The sequence below is a fragment of the Lepus europaeus genome, chromosome 10 (genome assembly GCF_033115175.1).
Source record: "Lepus europaeus isolate LE1 chromosome 10, mLepTim1.pri, whole genome shotgun sequence".
Taxonomy (NCBI): Eukaryota; Metazoa; Chordata; class Mammalia; order Lagomorpha; family Leporidae; genus Lepus; species Lepus europaeus.
Window position 1 is genome coordinate 80,091,278 of NC_084836.1, and position 21,471 is coordinate 80,112,748.

Genomic DNA, 21,471 nt, shown 5'->3' on the forward strand with positions numbered 1-21,471 from the left:
CATCTGGGAGTGAAGCAAGCAGATGGAAGATCTCTCTCTGTGTGGGTCACTCTGCCTTTCAAGGAGATGAAAATAAACATGAAAAAAAAAAAAAAAAAGGTCTACTCTCATCACTTCTTTAAAAAAGAAAAGTCATCTAGATTAGAAAGGAAAAAGTATTAACTATCTCTATCTGCAGATGACATGATTTTGTATTAAAAAAGCGTATATAAAAAAGTCTATCAGAAGGCCAGTGCCGCGGCTCACTAGGCTAATCCCCCGCCTTGCGGCGCCGGCACACTGGGTTCTAGTCCCGGTCGGGGTGCCGGATTCTGTCCCAGTTGCTCCTCTTCCAGTCCTGCTCTCTGCTATGGACTGGGAAGGCAGTGGAGGATGGCCCAAGTGCTTGGGCCCTGCACCCGCATGGAAGACCAGATGAAGCACCTGGCTCCTGGCTTCAGATCAGCGCAGCAGGCCGGCCACAGTGCGCCAGCTGTAGCGGCCATTTGTGGAGTGAACCAACGGCAAAGGAAGACCTTTCTCTCTGTCTCTCTCTCACTTACTCTGCCTGTCGAAAAAAGATCAATATGCAAATATTAATGTACAAATCGAAAATTTATTTATAATTAATTACAAGTTATTGGGCATTGCCTAAAATAGTCCCTAACAACATGGCACCTGGTGGATGTTTGGGGGGCGTGTCTGCGGCCACCGTGGTTAAACCACGTGAGATCAGACCACCTGCAGGGATAGGTCTGATTTAGTTCCAGACATTTGGACAGTGCATGATTGCTATGCCTGCATGACCTTTTCACTGATTGGCTCCCCTTCTGCGCATGTCTTTCGTAAGCTTTATAAGCCTGTACACTTCCTCAATAAAGTAGTTCCTGCTTCAACAGAACTCACGGGTGTTTGCTGCAGTGTGCTTGACCCGTCGAACTTACCTCTCCCGTTCGCCTTGTCGGGGAGTGCTTGTACTGTCCCCTGCTGGTCAGGGGCCAGTCTCAGGCTTAAGACCCCAACAACAAGTTACTAAAATTGAAGTCAGAAAATAATTCCATTTATAATAGTCTCAAAGCAAACAAAATACACAGAAATAAATTTAACAAAGAAGCACAGATTTATATAATAAAAACTAAAAAGTATTGATAAAAAAAGATAAAGACCAGACAGAAAGGTATTCTGGATTCAAAAAGTGTAAGACTCCTCTCTCTCCCTCTCTCTCTCTCTCTCTCTCTCTCTCTATCTGTTTGTCTATATCTCTGACTTTCAAAAAAACTAAATAAAAAAGTGGTTTTTTTACATAAAAATAAAAATAGAAGTGTAAGACTCAATATTGTCAAGAAGCCAACACTGCAAGTGACCTATAAATTCAGCACAATGCCTATTAAAATACCAGCTAGTGTTATGAAGAAATTGATAAGCTGTTACTAAAATTCATATGGAAATACAATAGATGCAGAATAGATATTACAATCTTGCAAAGGCTGGAGGATTCACACTTCACAATTTCAAAACTTACTACAAAAGTTACTTAACTAGAGTAATTCTAGACTGTGCAGTTCTGCATAAGGACAGGCACACAGATTAGTGGGACAGTATTGAACTCATAAATAAATTCATGCATTTATGTTCAACTGAGTCTTGACAAAGCTGTCAAAATAATTCAAGAGGACAAAAGTGGCCTTTTGTATAAATGGTGCTATGACAATGGGATATCTACACACTAAAAAAAAAAAAGTTGTACCCCTACCTCACATCATAGAAAAAATTACCAAAAATATATCAGATATTTAAGTATAAGAACTAAAACCATAATACTATTGTTTGAAAATCTTCATGACCTTGGCTTAGGCAAAAGTTTCTTAGAAGTGAAACCATGAGTACAAGTGGCTGGCGCTGTGGCTTAACAGGCTAATCCTCCGCCTTGCGGCACCGGCACACCAGGTTCTAGTCCTGGTTGGGGCGCCGGATTCTATCCCGGTTGCCCCTCTTCCAGGCCAGCTCTCTGCTATGGACCGGGAAGGCAGTGGAGGATAGCCCAAGTGCTTGGGCCCTGCACCCGCATAGGAGACCAGGAGAAGCACCTGGCTCCTGGCTTCGGATCAGCATGATGCGCCGGCCGCAGTGGCCATTGGAGGGTGAACCAACAGCAAAAAGGAAGACCTTTCTCTCTGTCTCTCTCTCACACTATCCACTCTGTCAAAAAAAAAAAAAAAAAAAAAAAAAAAAGAAGTGAAACCATGAGTACAAGCAACAAAAGGAAAAAAATAAATTAGCTGAACGTCATCAAAATTTCAAAGTTTCAAAAAGACACTATCAGGAAAGTGAAAAGATAATCCACCAAAAGGGAAAAGTATTTGCAAATCATCTATCTGACAAGCATTTAGTATCTACAATATATAAAGAAGTCATGGCTGGCACTGCGGCTCAACAGGTTAATCCTCCGCCTTGCGGCGCTGGCACACCAGGTTCTAGTTCCGGTCGGGGTGCCGGATTCTGTCCTGGTTGCCCTTCTTCCAGGCCAGCTCTCTGCTGTGGGCCAGGAGTGCAGTGGAGGATGGCCCAAGTGCTTGGGCCCTGCACCCCATGGGAGACTCCTGCCTTTGGATCAGCGAATCAGCGCGGTGCGCCGGCCGCAGTGCGCTGGCTGCAGCGGCCATTGGAGGGTGAACCAACAGCAAAGGAAGACCTTTCTCTCTGTCTCTCTCACTGTCAAAAAAAAAAAAAAAAAAAAAAAGTCATATAACTAAATGATAAAAGGACAAATAACCCAATTAAAAATGGACACAGGATGTTTCTCCAAAGATACACAACTAGCTTATAGACACAAAATGATGCTTACCATCATCACTAATTAGCAGAAGAAAATGCACTGGGTGTCTGGATCCACTCAGGCTGCTGCTGATAAAGTCACATAGCCTAGGCAGCTTACAAACTACAGACTCATTTCTCCTACTTCTGGAGGCCAGGAAGTACAAGACCCAGGCACTGACTCACTGGGGTTCTGGCGAGGGGCCCTCTTTCCCAGGGCTACCTTTTTGCTGCGTTCTGCAGTGGAAGGGACAAACTCCCTCAGGCCTCTTGTAAGGGCACAAATTCCACTTGCAAGGTTTGTGCCCTCCTGATACAATCACTTCTCAAAGGCCCCTCTTATTATCATCACCTTGGGGCTGGTGCTTCAACATTTGAATTCCAAGGGGACACAAACATTCAGACCATAGCAGTAGTTATTATTTTAAAAAAGACAGGTAATAGCAAGTATTGTTGATGTACAAAAATTAGAATCATCATTGTTGGTAAGAATGTGAAACACTACAACTATCTGAGCAAAGTTTGGCAGCTCTTGATAAAGTTCAACATAGAGTTACCGTATGACTAAACAATTCCACAGTCAAGGTGGATATTTGAGAGAGGTGGAAACACGTTCACACACAAGAATGTTCACAGAAACATGACTCACAATAGCCCAAAGTGGAAACAACTCAAACGACCATCAACCAGTAACTAGATAAGCAAAATGTGCTACAGCCATACAACAGAATACTGTTCAGCCATGAAAAAAAAAATGGAGTACTAACACCTGCTTCATTATGGATGCACTTGGAAAACATTCCGCTCAGTGGAAAGCTAGTCACAAAAGATCATGCGGTGTGAGATTCCAAATACAGCGAATGGGAGCAGTCAGGAGAGACAGGGGGTGATTGAGGAGAGGTTTCTTTTTAAGCAGTGAAAATATTCTAAAATTGATGGTGACAATAAAACTGATGGCTACACAGCCCTGAACTATGACTAAACACCATAAGACTGTCCAACAAAGAAAGAACACATGAATGAAAACTTCTTACATGAGAAATTAAGTTACATGGCGAATTTAAGATTAGGAAAAGGACATCTGTGCCCATGGGGGAGGAGGAAGTAAGAAGGATCCGTGGGATACGAAAGTACAGGAGTACAGGACATTCTCCTTGGTGACCCCTTTAAAATTCCAGTACTCTCTCTAGAGCCGGTAATTCTGTTAAGTCTCTCGCAGGTCTTTCTAGAGATGCTCTGTGCACATACTAGTAAGCGTTTGTATGTGTGTGTAGAGAGAGGCATACTATGCATTTTAATTTTAACAGCTGCATACCATCCTCTTCTATAGATTTACCATAGTTACTTAAGCATTCTGCAAGGAAGGCCGTTGCTTTGTTGCCCATTGTCATCACACCAACCCATGCTGCAACGACTACCCCTAAGTGAATGAGGGGTCATCAAAAATTCTGTGGAAAATGTGTAGTATAAGGATCTAGGCAGAGATTATTTTTGCACCAACACAGACTTACCATTTAATTCCGTTTTTCCTACAAACTTTCTGAAATGCCCTCATAGTTGGTTTCTTTTTTTTTTTTTTAAAGATTTATTTATTTATTTATTTGAAAGGTAGAGCTATAGAAAGAGAGAGAGAGAGATTTTCCATCTGTTGATTCACTCCCCAAATGGCCACAACGCCCAGAGCTGGGCCAGTCTGAAGCCAGGAGCTTCATCTGGGTCTCCCACATGGGTACAGGGGCCCAGGCACGTGGACCATCTTCCGCTGCTTCTAGCAGTGAGCTGGATCAGAAGAGCAGCAGCTAGGACTTGAACCAGCACCCATGTGAAATGTCAGCACTGCAGGCGGTGGCTTAACCTACTAAGTCACAGCGCTGGCCCCATCTAGTAGGTTTCTTAGATTTGCAAGTGCAGCACTGTACTTTAAGATGCTAACAGTGGCAAAAACTGGGTGAGGGATCCAAGAGAATTCTCTATACTATCTCTGCAACTTTTCTGCAAATCTAAAATTAAAATTTATTAAAAATTGTTACCCCTAGTATTGAAATAGGTTAGGTGAAATACAAGCTCTCCCATTGCAGGTAGCAGAATAAATAGGCAGAATCCTCTTGGAAAAGAATCTGGTAACAAGAGATCTAAATATGCTTGTTGATTCTGAATCAGTATCCTGCATGGAAATCCATGTTAGAATAAATCTAACAGGGGGAAAAAAAGCTATACATGCCAACAAGTTCATTTAAAGCATTATCGATTACCAAGAAAATTGGAAGCTGCCTAAATAACTATAAAATAGGACAAGATCATGTAGGAAGAAAAATAAGGCAAACGAAGACTACATCATAATAAAGGAAATGCTTATTAGATACAGTAAATGAGAAAACCAAAGCTTGTATTTATATAAAGATAAATCTAAACACAGGAAAAAAAATTCACTAACATGTTTGGACTGTAGAGTATTATCATGAATATGAACATTACTATTACTGTTTTTTCTATTTTATAGTTTAACGAATTTGGGGTCAGCGCTGTGGCGAAACAGGCAAAGCCACAGTGCCAGCACCTACTCAGGCAGCAGCTTGAGTCCTGGCTGCTCCACTTCTGATCCAGCTCCTTGTTTATGTGCCTGGGAAGGCAGCGGAGGACGGCCCAATGCTTGGGCCCCTGCATTCACCTGGGAGACCTGGAGGAGCCTCCTGGCTCCTGGCTTCAGATCGGCCCAGCTCTGGCTGTTGCAGCCATCTGGAGAGCTGGAGAGTGAACCAGTGGATGGAAGATCTCTCCCCCTCTCTTTCTCTCTCTCCGTCTCTAACTCTGCCTTTCAAATAAATAAATAAATCTTAAAAAAATAATTTTAAAAATTCAACTTGACTTCTACTTGTAAAAACAGTTTTACTGAAATACATACTGCAATTAATCTTTTAAAGTCTGTCATTCAGTGGGTTTTAGTATATTCACAGATTATGTACTTCCAGAGTATTTTTTCATCATTCCTAAAAAGACTTCATATTTTTTAGCTACAATTTTCCATCTACCCTGACCAGCCCAGAGTCAAGACAATCACGTTACCTACTGTCTCCATGGATTTGCCTACTCTGGACATTTTATATAAATGCAATCATACAATACGTGGCCTTTTTTGACTGGCTTCTTCCACTTAGAAAGATGTTTCTAAGGTTTCCACATTGAACTATGTTATCATTACTTCATTCCTTTACATGGCTGAATAATACTCCACCATATGGATCAACTGTACTTTGCTTATCCATTCATCAGAGGACTGAGACATGATCTGTCTTCACTTTTCAGCTATTATGAATAACGCTGCCATGAACATTTGTGCAAGATCGTGTGCGCACAAATGTTCTCACCCTCTCTGAGTACAGATCTAGGTGTGCAATTGCTGAGTCATATGGTAACTCCATGTTTAACTTCTTCAGGAATTTCAAACTGTGTTTTCCCAAGTGGATGTGCAGTTTTACATTCCTATCAGCAAGTATCTAAACTTCTATTAACAACAACAAAAAAAATCTATGAGAAACTTACAACATTAACTGCTGCTCACTCCAGTGCTACATTGGAACTCACTCAACATATGCAAAATAAAATACAAGCTAAGCCTCTGTAGGCTGGCAGCTTTCCCATTTGTGGAGATCAAGCCCTAAGACAGGTGTCTCTTTTCTTTGTTAAGATAGTCTGTCATTTTGTTTCCTTAGCAACAGCAAACAGGGTGCTCTTTAATCTGAAATTCTGAACTGTATTATGTGTCTTCTCAAGGCAGTCTCTGAGCCAAGGAAGCTGAAAGGGAATGCCATGTTTACATTATTATTGACACTTGGATAATATTAGGAACTGAAAAGCTTTTGAGAGGCAGAAGTTACTGCCAAAAGAAAGAGAGCCTGTATCAGTATTTAAGGATCTGACATAATGACCAACGTGTCCACGCCTCCCTATTTACCTAGAGTCGAGTGCTAAAGGTAAATCTGTAATCCAAGGTTTTAGTTCAGTTCCTTTTCCTGTCAAAGGTGCCCATCTTGATCTCTTAACAATGTGGGGAGTTGGGGAAAGGGATGGCAAAACAAATAAACATGATTTAAAAATTCTAATTAGTGAACAGAATGTAATTTTTAAAATCAGAAATTCACCTTTACTGGGGGACACAGGCCAGTCACACATAAGGAGATACTGGCAAGTTTAGAATTGCAATAATGTCCCAATCATTATGAACTACAGTATTGAAAATAGGTGTATCTTGACCATTACTGTACTTTGAAAAAATAAATATTATATTTCATGTTTTACAAAATGCTAAGGAAATCTCTGTTTTTTCTGTAATCTATCACTATTTTTACACAGGCAAGAAATGAGAAATAGCAAGTGGAATGCAGAATGGAAATGAGCTGTTAGACTAAAATTTTCAGCTGTTTACACAGAAAAATCATCACTCTAAGTCTCACTGTAAGCAAGTCCTTAAGTTACATGGAGAAGATTTTTTTTATTTTTTTATATTTTAAAAAATATTTTATTTATTTATTTGAGAGGTAGAGTTACAGACAGTGAAAAGGAGAGACAGAAAGGTAGGTCTTCCACCCGCTGGTTCACTTCCCAAATGACCGCAATGGCGAGAGCTGTGCTGATCTGAAGCCAGGAGCCAGGAGCTTCTTCTTCCTGGTCTCCCATGTGGGTGCAGGGGCCCAAGCACCTGGGCCATCATCTACTGCTTTCCCAGGCCATAGCAGAGATCTGGATCAGAAGTAGAGCAGCCAGAACTAGAACTGGTGCCCATATGGGATGCTGGCGCAGCAGGCAGAGGATTAACCTACTGTGACATGGTGCCGGCCCCATGGAGAAGCTCTTTAAAAATCCTTTAATAATAATTTACATGCAAGAATGCAGAAGGAACTAATGTGCTTTATCACTTGATATGGACTGAACCCCCAAATTCATGTGTTGAAACCCTAAATCCCAATGTGACTGTATCTGAGAGGAGGCCTTTAAGAAGGGAATGAGGTTAAATGAGTTCATAAGAGTGCAACCTTAAACCAATAGGGATGGTGTCTTTCTAAGAAAAGGAAGAGATACCAAACTTCCCTCCCTCTGTCTCTGTCTCTGTCTCTTCTCTGTACACACCCCTAAGCACTGCCTTAACTAAAGCAAAGCAAAGTCAAGTCATAGTGTATTAATCAGCTTTTTTTGCTATTACAACAAAATACCTGAGGCAGCCTAACTAGTAAATATTTCAGGTCATGGTTATTGGCAGTTCACAGTCCAAAATCATGAGGTCTCCATTGATCTGGTGTCTGGTGATGCTAACTCTTGCGAGGCAGAGTCCAGAGGTGGCACAGAACGTTACACAGCAAGAGACGGGGAGTACGCACATCTGTCTATATTAATCTCTCCTTATAAAGTCACCAGGATCCCACCAGAGGTGCCACCCTAATGACCTAATCAAATCTAATCATTTCCTAAAAGCCGTACCTCTAAGGACCATAATAGAATCAATTTTTCACCCTCTTAGCACTGTAAGCAGAAAACTTTAGTATTTATATACCTGAATGAGTTGGGGACCAAATCATATTCAAAATTCATAGCACACGGTTTGCAAATGAAGAAGAAAAGCTTAACAAATGTCTAAGAACATCAAGGCATCAGCTGTGGCCTGTATATGCTCACAATTCCCAATTCCTGGGTATAGCTCAGGATGTAATGCATGTCCTTTAAGTTCCCTGCTCATGAAAGAAATGTACAGAGCTGTTTAAGAGGGATAGAATGTCAATTCCATTTTCCATAATTCTGAAAGAAAGACTTAAGCAACTCATACTCTACCATAATTAAAAGAGCAGTCTCATCCTCAGGCAGGCTCTTTATTCCTAATATGGATTAACTACCTACCTATTTCCTCCTCAAAAACTTTGAATTAGATTGATATTATTAAATCATAGAAACAAGACTCAGTGCAGAGGTTCGTGAAGAACAAGTTGTTCTATTTGATTATATTCTCAAAGCCTCCCCCTGCCCTCCCAGAAGTAACTGAGATTAAACAACTTACTGTGTCCTTTTGCTACTTTCTCCAAAGTCAGACAATCCTAATTAATTCCCTCCAGATAAGGGTTGGGCATTTGTACAGAACTGAGACATGCCACACACATTCTCCTGCAACTGGCTTTCCACACCCAGCAATACTGCGTGCACCACCCCCACCCAGAGAAACGCACTTGACTCTGTTTCATATATGCAGAGTACTTGATCATGACGAGGTACTCCCCTCCTCAGTTCAACCACTCCTCTCTGGTTCTTACGTTTGTGCCTACTACAAATAATGCTGCAACAGACAATTTTTGCCATTTGGAAATAAAACTTCTATTCTTAGAGGATAGATTATCAAGTGGGACTACTTGGGAAGGGACTGTGTGCATATTAATTATGACAGTCATTTCCAGTTTCACTTCCAAAAAAGTTCCAGGCACTAAAACCTTTGTTTTCAATTACATGAAGAACTGTCCTTTTCTGTTATTGTATCTCATGGAACGTACGTCTATGAAATTTGGAAAGTCTTCTCAAGAATAAGAAACCAGGAGCCAGTGCTATGGCACAGCGGGTTAACGCCCTGGCCTGAAGCGCCAGCATCCCATGTGAGCACCGGTTTGAGACCCGGCTGCTCCTCTTCCAATCCAACTCTCTGCTATGGCCTGGGAAAGCAGTAGAAGATGGCCCAAGTCCGTGGGCCCCTGAACCCACATGGGAGACCCGGAAGAGTCTCTTGGTTCCTGGCTCCTGGCTTCAGATCCGTGCAGCTCTGGCCATTGTGGCCAAATTGGGTAGTGAACCATTGGATGGAAGATTTCTCTCTCTCTCTACCTCTCCTCTCTCTGTGCAACTCTGACTTTCAAATAAATAAATAAATGAATCTTAAAAAAGAATAAGAAACCAATATCTGTCTTCCTGTGGAGTTTCCATCATCCCTCATGCAAATGAAAGGAGAAAATAAAATTGTTTCCCAAAAAATTTATCTGCCTCTTGTTATATTGATGTATGTTTCTTTTCCCATTCTCATTCACTTTTTCTCCTTTTTCCATCATTCCACAAGATATGCACTGGTATTTATAAATACAGTTTTCTCACTTGTAAACTTTATCATATGACACATTTCTCACGTAACTCCACCATAGAGAGAGCAAAGGAAGACAGTAGCAAACAGGGAAGTTTTTTTTTGTTTTTTTTTTTTGTTTGTTTGTTTTTTGACAGGCAGAGTGGATAGTGAGAGAGAGAGAGACAGAGAGAAAGGTCCTCCTTTTTGCCGTTGGTTCACCCTCCAATGACCGCTGCAGCCGGCACATCTCGCTGATCCGAAGCCAGGAGCCAGGTGCCTCTCCTGGTGCGGGTGCAGGGCCCAAGGACTTGGGCCATCCTCCACTGCCTTCCCGGGCCATAGCAGAGAGCTGACCTGGAAGAGGGGCAACCGGGACAGAATCCGGCGCCCCAACCGGGACTAGAACCCTATGTGCCGGCGCCTCAAGGCAGAGGATTAGCCTGTTAAGCCACAGCACCGGCCAACAGGGAAGTTTTAAAAATAATGTTTTCCAAGGCCGTTGCTGTGGCATAGCGGGTGAAGCTACCAGCATCCCATACGGGTGCCAGTTCACGTCCCAGCTGCTCCACTTCCAATCTAGCTCTCTGTTACAGCCCGAGAAGGCAGTAGAAGATGGCCCAACTTCTTGGGCACCTGCATCCACGTGGGAGATTTGGAGGAAGCTCCTGGTTCCTAGCTTTGGATCGGTGCAACTCTGGCTGCTGCGGCCATCTGGGGAGTGAACCAGCAGGTGGAAGACCCCCCCCCCCCCCCGTCTCTCTGCCTACCTCTGCCTCTCTGTAACTCTGCCTTTCAAATACATAAATACATCTTTTTTAAAAAAATGAATGGTTTTGTGCCTGCCTATTAAAATAATAATAATAATAATAATAATGTTTCCCATGACAGGGAAGTTTTGAAAAGAATGTGTTTTTTTTTTTTTCATTCCTAACTATTAAAGAGAGGCTAATTTTTAAAAAAGATGTACTTATTTATTTTGAAAGCCAGAGAGAGGGGGAGACAGAGAGAGATCTTCCAACCACAGCTTCATTCCCCAAATAGCTACAATGGCCAGGGCCGGGCCAGGACAAAGCCAGGAGCCAGGAGTTTCTTCTGGGTTTCTCACATGTGTGGCAAGGGACCAAACACTTGGACGATCTTTGCTGCTTTCCCAGGCACATTAAGAGGTAGCTGGATCAGAGGAGATGAACTGGCGCCCATATGGGATGCCAGCACTGCAGGCAGTGGACTTACCCGCTATGCCGTAACACTAGCCCCAGAGAAACTAAGGGAGTCTATTTTTCCAGTAACTGTAAAGCCAGTTGATGTGTTTATTAATTAAGACTCCCAACCAGTTTGCTGGGATCTGAATGTTAGCTCTGCTAATTACCAGTTGAGACCTAGGGACAAGTTACTTAACTTCTTTGAGCTCCCATTTTCTAATCTGTAAAACAAGTATTAGAATAGTTGTTATTTCGTAATGTAGTTGAATGCATGGGTGTTATGTGTCCAAATGCCTGTAAATAACATTCATAAAGTTCCTAGAGCAAAAATGAAACACAGAAAAGACTACCTTAAGTGTGAGCTGTAAATCTGAGTCACATTCCCCACTAGCTACTTGGAAGACATCGCAAAAGGGAAACTGGGCTGGCGCCGTGGCTTAACAGGCTAATCCTCCACCTTGCGGTGCCGGCACATTGGGTTCTAGTCCCAGTTGGGGCGCCGGATTCTATCCCGGTTGCCCCTCTTCCAGGCCAGCTCTCTGCTATGGCCTGGGAAGGCAGTGGAGGATGGCCCAAGTGCTTGGGCCCTGCACCCGCATGGGAGACCAGGAGAAGTACCTGGCTCCTGGCTTCGGATCAGCGAGATGCGCCGGCCGCAGCGGCCATTGGAGGGTGAACCAATGGCAAAAAGGAAGACCTTTCTCTCTCTCTCTCACTATCCACTCTGCCTGTCAAAAAAAAAAAAAAAAAAAAAAAGGAAACTGGATATGGAAAATCCAAACCTTTGCTGCCCTCCAACTCCACGTGAAATAAGGGTTCATAATTGGCTCAAACAGAACAGTTCTCAGGGCGGCACCGTTGATTAGTTGTTAAAGCCACTACCTGTGACGCCCACATCCCATATTGGGCACCAGTTCGAGTCCCGGCTGCTCCTCTTCCCATCTAGTTCTCTGCTATGGCCTGAGAAAGCAGTAAAAGATGGCCGAATTGCTTGGGCTGGGCCTCTGCACCCATATGGGAGACCTGGAAGAAGCTCCTGGTTTCAAATCAGCCCAGCTCTGGCCATTGTGGCCATCTGGGGAGTGGACCATCAGATGGAAGCTCATGCTCACTCTCTCTTTCTCTGCCTCTGCCTCTACCTCTCTGTAACTCTGCCTTTCAAATAAATAAATACATATTTGAAAAAAATCAGAACAACTCTCATCTCTTCCTCCTTTCAGGTCAGTAGATCATTGTGGCTACTTGTAGCCACACTGTCTCCTGAAGTTCCCCGTGAGACTGAGCACCAACTGCTCATGGTGGTAACCTCCTCAGGTACACTCTTACTGGCTGCTCTCCCTTTCCAGTGTCATTCCTCCCTCCTCCAGCGGTGCTGCTGGAGACCCTCTCCTACACAAGCCACCTGCATGCAACTCCTGAGTGTTAGGATCTGCTTCCAGGGAGTTCCAACCTAAGCCATTTGCTCTTTAAATGGGGACATTTTGGTATACTTGTAGGACTCCTTTCCCTCCTGCTGTATACTTATCTCGGTCAGGTTTCCCCTCTACAAGGTGTCAGGGTCCCTTCTCCCATCAAGCTGAGCCAGGTGCTGCAGTGGCTGTCCTGGTCTTATAATTACTGCTGTGACTCTGGGCACATCAGTCTGTCTCCTCAGGAATGGAAGAACCTTCGCCCCATCTAACACTGGGGCGCTGCCTGCTTTGTCTGGTGCCTCTTCTGGTTGCAGTTTGGGCACCTGCCCTTATCCTCAAATCCATGGCTAAAGCTCCTGTGTGGCTCAACCCAGCACACCAGGCACACGTGCTCTCTGGGAGCTACTCAGGCGTTCTCCCTTCAAGTTCTTCAGCCAAGCTCTAAGGTATTTCTTCTGCCCAACAAAGAGCCTCAAACGGATGCTTTTATTATGAATTCTGTGAGTAGTTTAGAGGCAGGTAATCTGCTTGCCAGGGCTCACTTGATTCAGCTGGAATATTACAGCCCTGAGGGAGATCATTTCAACTCCCTCCCAAGGTCAGGTAAAAATACAGCATCTAAAGCTGTTTTTAACCTCACCAGAAATTTCTCCCAACTTTTGAAGAACATTTCATCCACTCTGCCTTAGAAGGTGCTAGAGCAAACTGGTTAACAGCATGAAGGCTGAAGCCAGATGGTCTAGGTAGGAATTCTGGTCCTGCCTAGCTATGTAGTTGGCTAAGTGAGCTCTCCTTTCTGGCTTTACTATGAAATGGGCTGACAATCATCACCTACTTCCAGGGTCGTTCAAAGAATCAACTGTTTTGAGGAATACAGTTCATGTGGCACCTGGCATGGGGCAAGAGTGCAGTGATCAGCACCCACCCGTTACTGCTAGTATCAGGACGGCAGTAACAACCTGCGTAACTGCTCTCTCCCTGACCCCTGCAGGAGGGTGACGATCGTGGGTGTGACACTCTCCAGCCTGCCCTGAGCCCTGTGATAAAGCTGGTGACCCTCCAGTTCCCCAGCCCTGGCAGAGCATAATCAGCTCACTTCTGCTTCCAGTAGAAGATATTTTACAGCATAAAAGCTCAAAGGCCCAAAAAGGCAAATACCAAGTTTCCACTGACTTGTGGTAGCTAAAACATAGAATACAAAAAACACACTTAATGTATATGAGCAAAATTGACATCTTATGATTTCATTACTATTTATAACCCTTGTCTATATTCCTGCATTTTACTGTAGAACTCTATTTAGAGGAGCATTAAGCCTGTCACTATAAAGTAAATTGAAAAGTAGGTGACTGCAAAATATTAAAAGAAAAAATAGAGGAAGAAGGCAGGGAAGAAACTATCATTATATTCTTTGAATCATATCTATGAAATACATAAAATATGTTCTCTTTATATTAACAAAAATATAAAAATCACATATTTTTAAAAAGCTTAAAGAAACTCCACAGCCTCCGTCTCAAAATGTATACCCTCTTTCACAAATGCCACCTCTATCTTCTGGAGTACAGATATTTAGATATGCTTATATCTCTATATATATTTGATATATATTATCCAATATACCAAAAAACTGAGCAACCAGAAGAATATGCCTAGGAACAGAAAGAATCAGAGTTGGTTTGCTCCAAAATGAAGCATGACAGTGTACAATGCAGGGGGAGGACTATGAAATTATAGTAAAATATCTGAGGATTCAAATGAGGCTTGAACTTTGTCTTTTTGAAACCTATTTTTTAAAATTAACTAAGAAAATTCACAGTGGAATCAAGCTTAGAGGATGTATAGACTGGTTATTCATCCTTTTAAGAGAACAAATGAGGCCGGCGCCGCGGCTCACTAGGCTAATCCTCCGCCTTGCAGCGCCGGCACACCGGGTTCTAGTCCCGGTCGGGGTGCCGGATTCTGTCCCAGTTGCCCCTCTTCCAGGCCAGCTCTCTGCTATGGCCAGGGAGTACAGTGGAGGATGGCCCAAGTACTTGGGCCCTGCACCCCATGGGAGACCAGGAGAAGCACCTGGCTCCTGCCATCGGATCAGCGTGGTGCGCCAGCCGCAGCGCGCCGGCCGCGGCGGCCATTGGAGGGTGAACCAACGGCAAAGGAAGACCTTTCTCTCTGTCTCTCTCTCTCACTGTCCACTCTGCCTGTCAAAAAAAAAAAAAAAAGAGAGAGAACAAATGAGAGGCCTGCATTGTGGCCTAACAGGTTAAGCCACTTCCCATATGGGCACTAGTTCAAGGCTTGGCTGCTCCACTTCTGATCCAGCTCCTTGCTAATGTGCCTGGGAAAGCAGCAGAAGATAGTCCAAGTGCTTGGGCCCTTGCACCCTCATGGGAGACCTGGAGGAAGCTCCTGGCTCCTGGCTTCAGAAAGGCCCAGTCCTGGCCATTGCAGCCATTTGGGAGTGAAACAGCATATGGAAGATCTCTCTCTCTCTCTCTTTTTTTTTTTTCTTTTTTATTTTAAAGACTGTATTTATTTGAGAGGTAGAGTTACAGACAGAGAGAGGGAGAGACAGAGAAAGGTCTTCCAACTGCTGGTTCACTCCCCAGATGGCTGCAATGGCTAGAGCTGCGCTGATCTGAAGCCAGGAGCCAGGACCTTCTTCCGGGTATCCCATGCAAATGCAGAGGCCCTAGGACTTGGGCCATCTTCTACTGCTTTCCCAGGCCATAGCAGAGAGCTGGATTGGAACAGGAGCAGTTGCTCGCTTTGGCAGCATATATACTAAAATTAGAAGAGGAGCAGCCAGGACTTGAACCAGTGTCCATATGGGATGCCAGCGTCACAGGCAGAGGATTAACCAACATGCCACAGCGCCAACCCCCATCTCTTCTTTCTGTAACTCTGCCTTTCAAATAAGTAAAATAAATCTAAAAACAAAAAAGAGAATACAACTCTCAAGAGCAGCCACTAATGCATGCAAACAATGGATGTCTTACTATAAAACTGAGCCAGTTTTACACCCAAAAAATGGATAATCAGTACTTAATGACTTTTCTTGGCATCCAAGGTCAGCTTATGGTTGCAAGTTGTATAATTTTTTTTTTTTTTTTTTGACAGGCAGAGTGGATAGTGAGAGAGAGAGACAGAGAAAGGTCTTCCTTTACCGTTGGTTCACCCTCCAATGGCCGCTGCGGCCGGCACATCTCACTGATCCGAAGCCAAGAGCCAGGTGCTTCTCCTGGTCTCCCATGCGGGTGCAGGGCCCAAGCACTTGGGCCATCCTCCACTGCCTTCCCGGGCCATAGCAGAGAGCTGGCCTGGAAGAGGGGCAACCGGGATAGAATCCGGCGCCCCAACCGGGACTAGAACCCGGTGTGCCAGCGCCGCAAGGCAGAGGATTAGCCTGTTAAGCCACGGCGCCGGCCGTATAATCACTTTTTAAAAATGTCTTTGTATAACTCAGAATTATTACTAATTCGATTCTTTGCCCTCCATCAGTGTTTTCCACTTCAATGGCCAGCCCTACTACAGGCCCTCAGTGAGCCCTCCCACCTGAGCTGACACCGATTTCTCAGCTCCATGCACTGCTTTCCCAGATCCACCCTGCACAGCACTGCCAGTCTCATCCTCCTGTGGTGCAACTGCTCTGCTCACACGACCTTCCTCTATCTGCCCTTGCACACACAGACACGGTGATAGTGCCAGGAGGGAATCTCAGTTCTTAAGCCTGGTACCTTAATTCCAGGTACCAAAAGCCATGGCATTCCTTCCCAAGTTCATTTTCCACCATATCCCTAGACATTGGCCAGACTGGACAACTGCCCTGGGCTTCCCTGCTACTCCGATACTTCTAACAAACCCTACACCCCTAGAGTGCCAATCACATCCCCACCGCTGACGTCCTAGTCATCCTCCAAGGTCAACCCAAACATCACCTCCTCAACAAGTCCCCTGTAACTGGCACTTGTGACAAACTATCCTGCACCTCAGTAAGAACATTACTCTGTGAGAAGCACCCTGAAGGCAAGAACAGTGGCATACACAGCAGGGTGGGGGTGGGAGGCCTATCGAGGCCTCTCAGAGTCTTTAAGGCCGATCAGTGAGACTGATGGACCCAGGAGGTAGGAAAGTCCCTGGAGACTGAAGGCTTTGGACACCAACTCATATGACTGCCCTAAGAGGCATTCAGATTTCCACTAAAAAAGACAACACAACTCAGGAGGAATGTTTGGGAATCAGGTATAATATGGATTAATTAAATCATGATTTGCTGAAATCTGTTTACCTTTTAATTGATCAAACATCAAAGGCAAATTGGAAAAGACAAGATATAAGTTTCTCAAAATGTTACTCAATTGATCCTTACTACAGTCAATTGTCAAAGCTTTTAAGATGGTATCTTTCAGTATAAAGGAACACACACTTCTAATTATTACGTACAACAGTTTAAGGGTTCGTCACCTACATGTCTCTCGCTGTAATTTTAAATATGACTTAAAAGGAGACTCCACAGCTATAGGGAAGTGAAGGAATTGGTAATGCAAACAGAAGAAAAGGTCTCCCATTTTACTTAAGTACCATTGACACTGGCGTACTAAGAATGTGTCTGTCAGGAATGCTGTAGAAAGAACAAACTGGCTTACAGATTAAAGACACGTCAATTATTTCATGACCAAATGTCAAACAGAAAAACTGCCTGAATGGTTCAGAAGTCTATCACATCATACCACATTTGGCCCACATCTAATGGCATACAAATCATTTATCATTAAAGGCCTTTTTATATAGGTCAAGGTTGCTGGGGCTTGGTGTTTTGTATCTTCACAGTTTAAAGAATGCTCTAAATTCTAGGTTTTTTAACTTTCTAATCTATGGGGAAGAAAAACTAAAACTTCCTATAAACTCAGATTAGTGCTAATGCACGGAAGAAAGAAAAACGAAAACCTTCTTCCTGCTATAAAAACAAAATAGTGTGGCCTCTGTTTCTTTTCTGATAAGAGTCTTAAATACCAAACAGTTAACTGCATAATAACATTTACTGGCAGCCAGGCAGCCTGCTTAGCAGATATATAAAGCAGGTAAAAGGAGAAAAAGTTAATTTCTTGGCTGAATGATTCCATCGGTAGCTATAGGGCAAACCTGAAAGTCTTTTAGTAAAGTAGCAGTTGATTCTTCTATCAATCTGTAGCACACATACTCTTCCAAGGAAAGCATTAAATATGAAAATCATATCCCGTTATCATCTGTTTCCAGCTTTCAGCCCAGTAAGCTTTTCTTAATGAATGCTGCAGCCTAAGGAACAAGCACGCTGTTGGCTTTTCTGAATAATGGAGTGATGCTACCATTTTTGCTTATTACAATATCGACTGGCTGAGGGGGTTTCACACATAGTCACAAGTGACTACTCTTGCCAGCATGCTCCAAGTTATTACAAGATGTTTTTAGACATTTCATCTAAAAGAGCTTTACTGCTTTTAGTGAAGAAAACATCTATGGTCTTGAACAGAATCATTTATATGGAGATAGGCGGGAGGATTAGAAGCCTGCATTACGGCAGATACATGGCAGAATTTATTTAAGTATTCCTTGTCGGTCTTTTTGTCTATTGCTTAGATATGCAATCTTTTCTTTCCACTTTCTCTGTGAAAAGGTGGAAATGTACGAAATGATATATACAAAGAAAAGAACCGAAATGCCACTTTTTGTTTACTTTTCATTTAAAACATTTCTCAAACGAAGAAAAAAGCAGCTACAAAGCATTATTTAGAAAAACACAATATTACCTACAAACAACACTGAGGTTTTTTGTATCTTAAGCACAAAGTGACTGCCTTTTGGCAAATTTAATTAGACATTAAAGCAATACTCTACAAGCAAAAATCTGTAAACATTCATTTAAAGTTTAATAAAAAAGATCTTTGTAATAAAATGATTTTATGTAAAACCATTAAAAATATGAACATTCCAAAAATCTTCGAGAAACAGGAAGTTTACCATTGTATTACCTTTCTGCTGTCTTGATCTTTCAGTTCACCTTTTATTTCCGGGCTGTCTTTTGACAGTAGCTGCATCTTCTTAATCTGAGTCTCATATTCAATCTAAAAATAAGCAAAGTTTGATTTTGTGGTGGATGTTAATACAACTAAGTAACCTATCTGTATCCCACAGTATAGTACACAAAAGGAATAACAAAACCAAAAGTAAATGCTGATATTGCCAATAAAGTCAACTTATCTTAGAAAATAAACAACTTTACAAATCACACGTATCAGAAGTTGAATTCTATAAAATGTTATTTACATTTTTTAATCAAACAAAACTTGATGGATTTTAACTCAGTTATCAATTTAGGGGATAAAACTTTTATGCATCATATATATGAAATACATGTCATATATACAATTTCTTATATATAATATATGAAAGTTTGATACTTTCATTAAGCTATCATAAATATCATAAGCAAAGGAAACATTAATCAATCCTACTGACTTCTTATATAATATCACAGTCCTAATAGAGCAATTGAGTATATTATTTGCTAGATCAACTTAAAACAAATTCCATTTTGTAGGAATTAAAATATGCTGTAGCCATTAATGATCAGCACTGTAAGAATCAAGTTTTCTTTGGCACTAATAACTACACAAAGATGCCTGCATCATTATCACGCTAGAACTGATGAAAGTGATTCAATCACAAATGACTTTGTCTTAAAAGCAAGGCATAAAAAAGCACTCTGATTCAGTACATTAGTAATTAAAGCCTTCAAAAAGTCACTTATTGTGGTCTATCACAGATAAATATCAGAACATTTTCTAAATGAGACAGTTATGCACTGCAATTAGGAACACCTATGAGATGATCAAATTAGAAAGCCATTGCCTTAGTTCTCAGTCTGAACACGAAATTGGCCTGAGCTCTATTTTGACACACAAAAAATGAACAATCATAACCAAAACTGAACTGTTTTCCACGAAATATTTTAAAAGGTATTACAACGGTCCCATTTTTACTGATAGGGTTTTTTTTCCTCTAGCAGAATGCTATTAACATGATAGAAGGGCAGTAATGATCTAAATAGATACCTAATTAAATAAATAAAAGTTTTACAAGGCCTGACTAAATGATAAAATAATAATATAAAGTGAAGCTAAAGACATAAAGCAATTATGAAAATACAATTTACACCTCTCTGCTGTATGATTTATACCTTTGAACTTACAGATGTTTGTGTTTTAACCCCAAGAGCTTTAAACAGGCATAGTTTACAATTTCCAAGGGAATGTGACTTTACAAAGGGATGGGGAATGGGTTACAATATAAATATACAGTTAGAGGTTAAACAAAAATCCTTTTCTCCCGTGACTACAAATGTTTTCCTATGCTAAGATCAATGGGCACTGGTGCTGATATCCCCATTATGGGGACATTTCAGAGCCACACCTTCAAAAGACAGACAGCACTTTCTCAAGGGAACACGAAAGTTTTATTCAAGTCATTTTGCTGAAGCAAAAAGGACATGATCACTAAACAAAGGCTTTCTAAAGAACAGTATGAAAACTGACTTCAGGAGCCTAATTTAGATCATTCTGAACACATTTGGAAAACTTACTTACCTGTAGGTAATCCTTCTCTAAGTTAATAATGCAAGTAAAAAGCATATAATGTATTTTAAAATCAAAGAAATACTATGATAAATTGATGACTGACACAAACTGTGGCTCTGCATCCCCCAGGAACAGAAGTGCGTAACATCTAGGCCACGTGCTATAAAGGCTTGTGGAATCATTGAGTCTGGCCCTACCAAGGCAACTGCGGGTGGACTTAAAATTCAATAAATCTACAGCAGGCTAATTTTTTTTTTTTTTTTTTTTTTTGGACAGGCAGAGTGGACAGTGAGAGAGAGAGAGAGAGAGAATTCTTTGCCATTGGTTCACCCTCCAATGGCCGCCACGGCCTGCGCACTGCGGCCAGCGCACCGCGCTGATCCAAAGCCAGGAGCCAGGTGCTTATCCTGGTCTCCCATGGGGTACAGGGCCCAAGCACTTGGGCCATCCTCCACTGCACTCCCTGGCCACAGCAGGCTAATTTTTAAGTTGATACTTTTGGATGGTCCATAAATGGTATTCTAAATATCCAATCTCCCATGGCAAAAAAGGTTTCCCACCCCTGTCCTAAGAAGATGGATTTCTACCTAAAAATACCTTCTCCTCTTTCTTTGCCTTTTATTTTTACATACAACTAGTTATTATCCATCAAATATACCTCCTCAACACTGGAGAGCATGGGTTTTCAACCATGGCACTGTGAGGGCCTCTAGTCCCACTTTCTCTTCTATCTGCATTTAAGCAAAGGGTTCTACCACCTTTAAAGGTTTTTTTCAGTTTGGAAAATACTATATAGATGAATCTTTCCAGAACCTTCCTAGGTAAAAATATCTGATACAACACCAGACTGCATGTCCTTATTTGCTTCTACATTTCCAATAGTTGGTCTTTGGTGTTTTATTCCGAATTTCTTCTCTGATCTCATGTTTGCCCTCTATTTCCACCATATATCGGGGCTTACAAAGCATCCCTTCCCTCTGATGTCAACTCCCATCCTTATTCCCTTCCTGCCTAGACTTCTGCCATCAGATCTGTTGTTTCATGGACCAGCTTGCTCATGCCCCGATGTCCCATTAGTACCCTCTGATCTGCAGCCCCTCTAAGGATAATCCCTTCATCCCTCCCACCCCAGGGGAAAATCTCTTTTAATAAACCAGGAGCACTGAGTTATCCCAGGGGACAACTTGTTCTGTTAGTGGCCTGCTTCATGGGACACGCACCCAGGATCTTGACCCAGAGGTGGCACACAATAAGGCCTCAGGAAGCTCTGAGACTCTCTCCGTGACTGAAAATTTATTCTCTTAGATTTTTTTTTTTGTCTGGTTCTCTTACAGACCACGAACAAACACATGAAAACTCATGTGGTA

The 21,471-nt window shown here is 42.3% G+C and overlaps 1 protein-coding gene across 1 annotated transcript in view; it reads right to left on the bottom strand.

Annotated features, from left to right (window-relative positions):
• The window catches only part of KIZ (kizuna centrosomal protein), a 124,383-nt gene that overhangs the window by 85,460 nt on the left and 17,452 nt on the right, over positions 1–21,471 (bottom strand). The window contains exon 4 of the mRNA XM_062202250.1: positions 18,500–18,592. Coding sequence (XP_062058234.1) covers positions 18,500–18,592 — 93 coding nt within the window. The remainder of the gene's footprint in view (positions 1–18,499; positions 18,593–21,471) is intronic.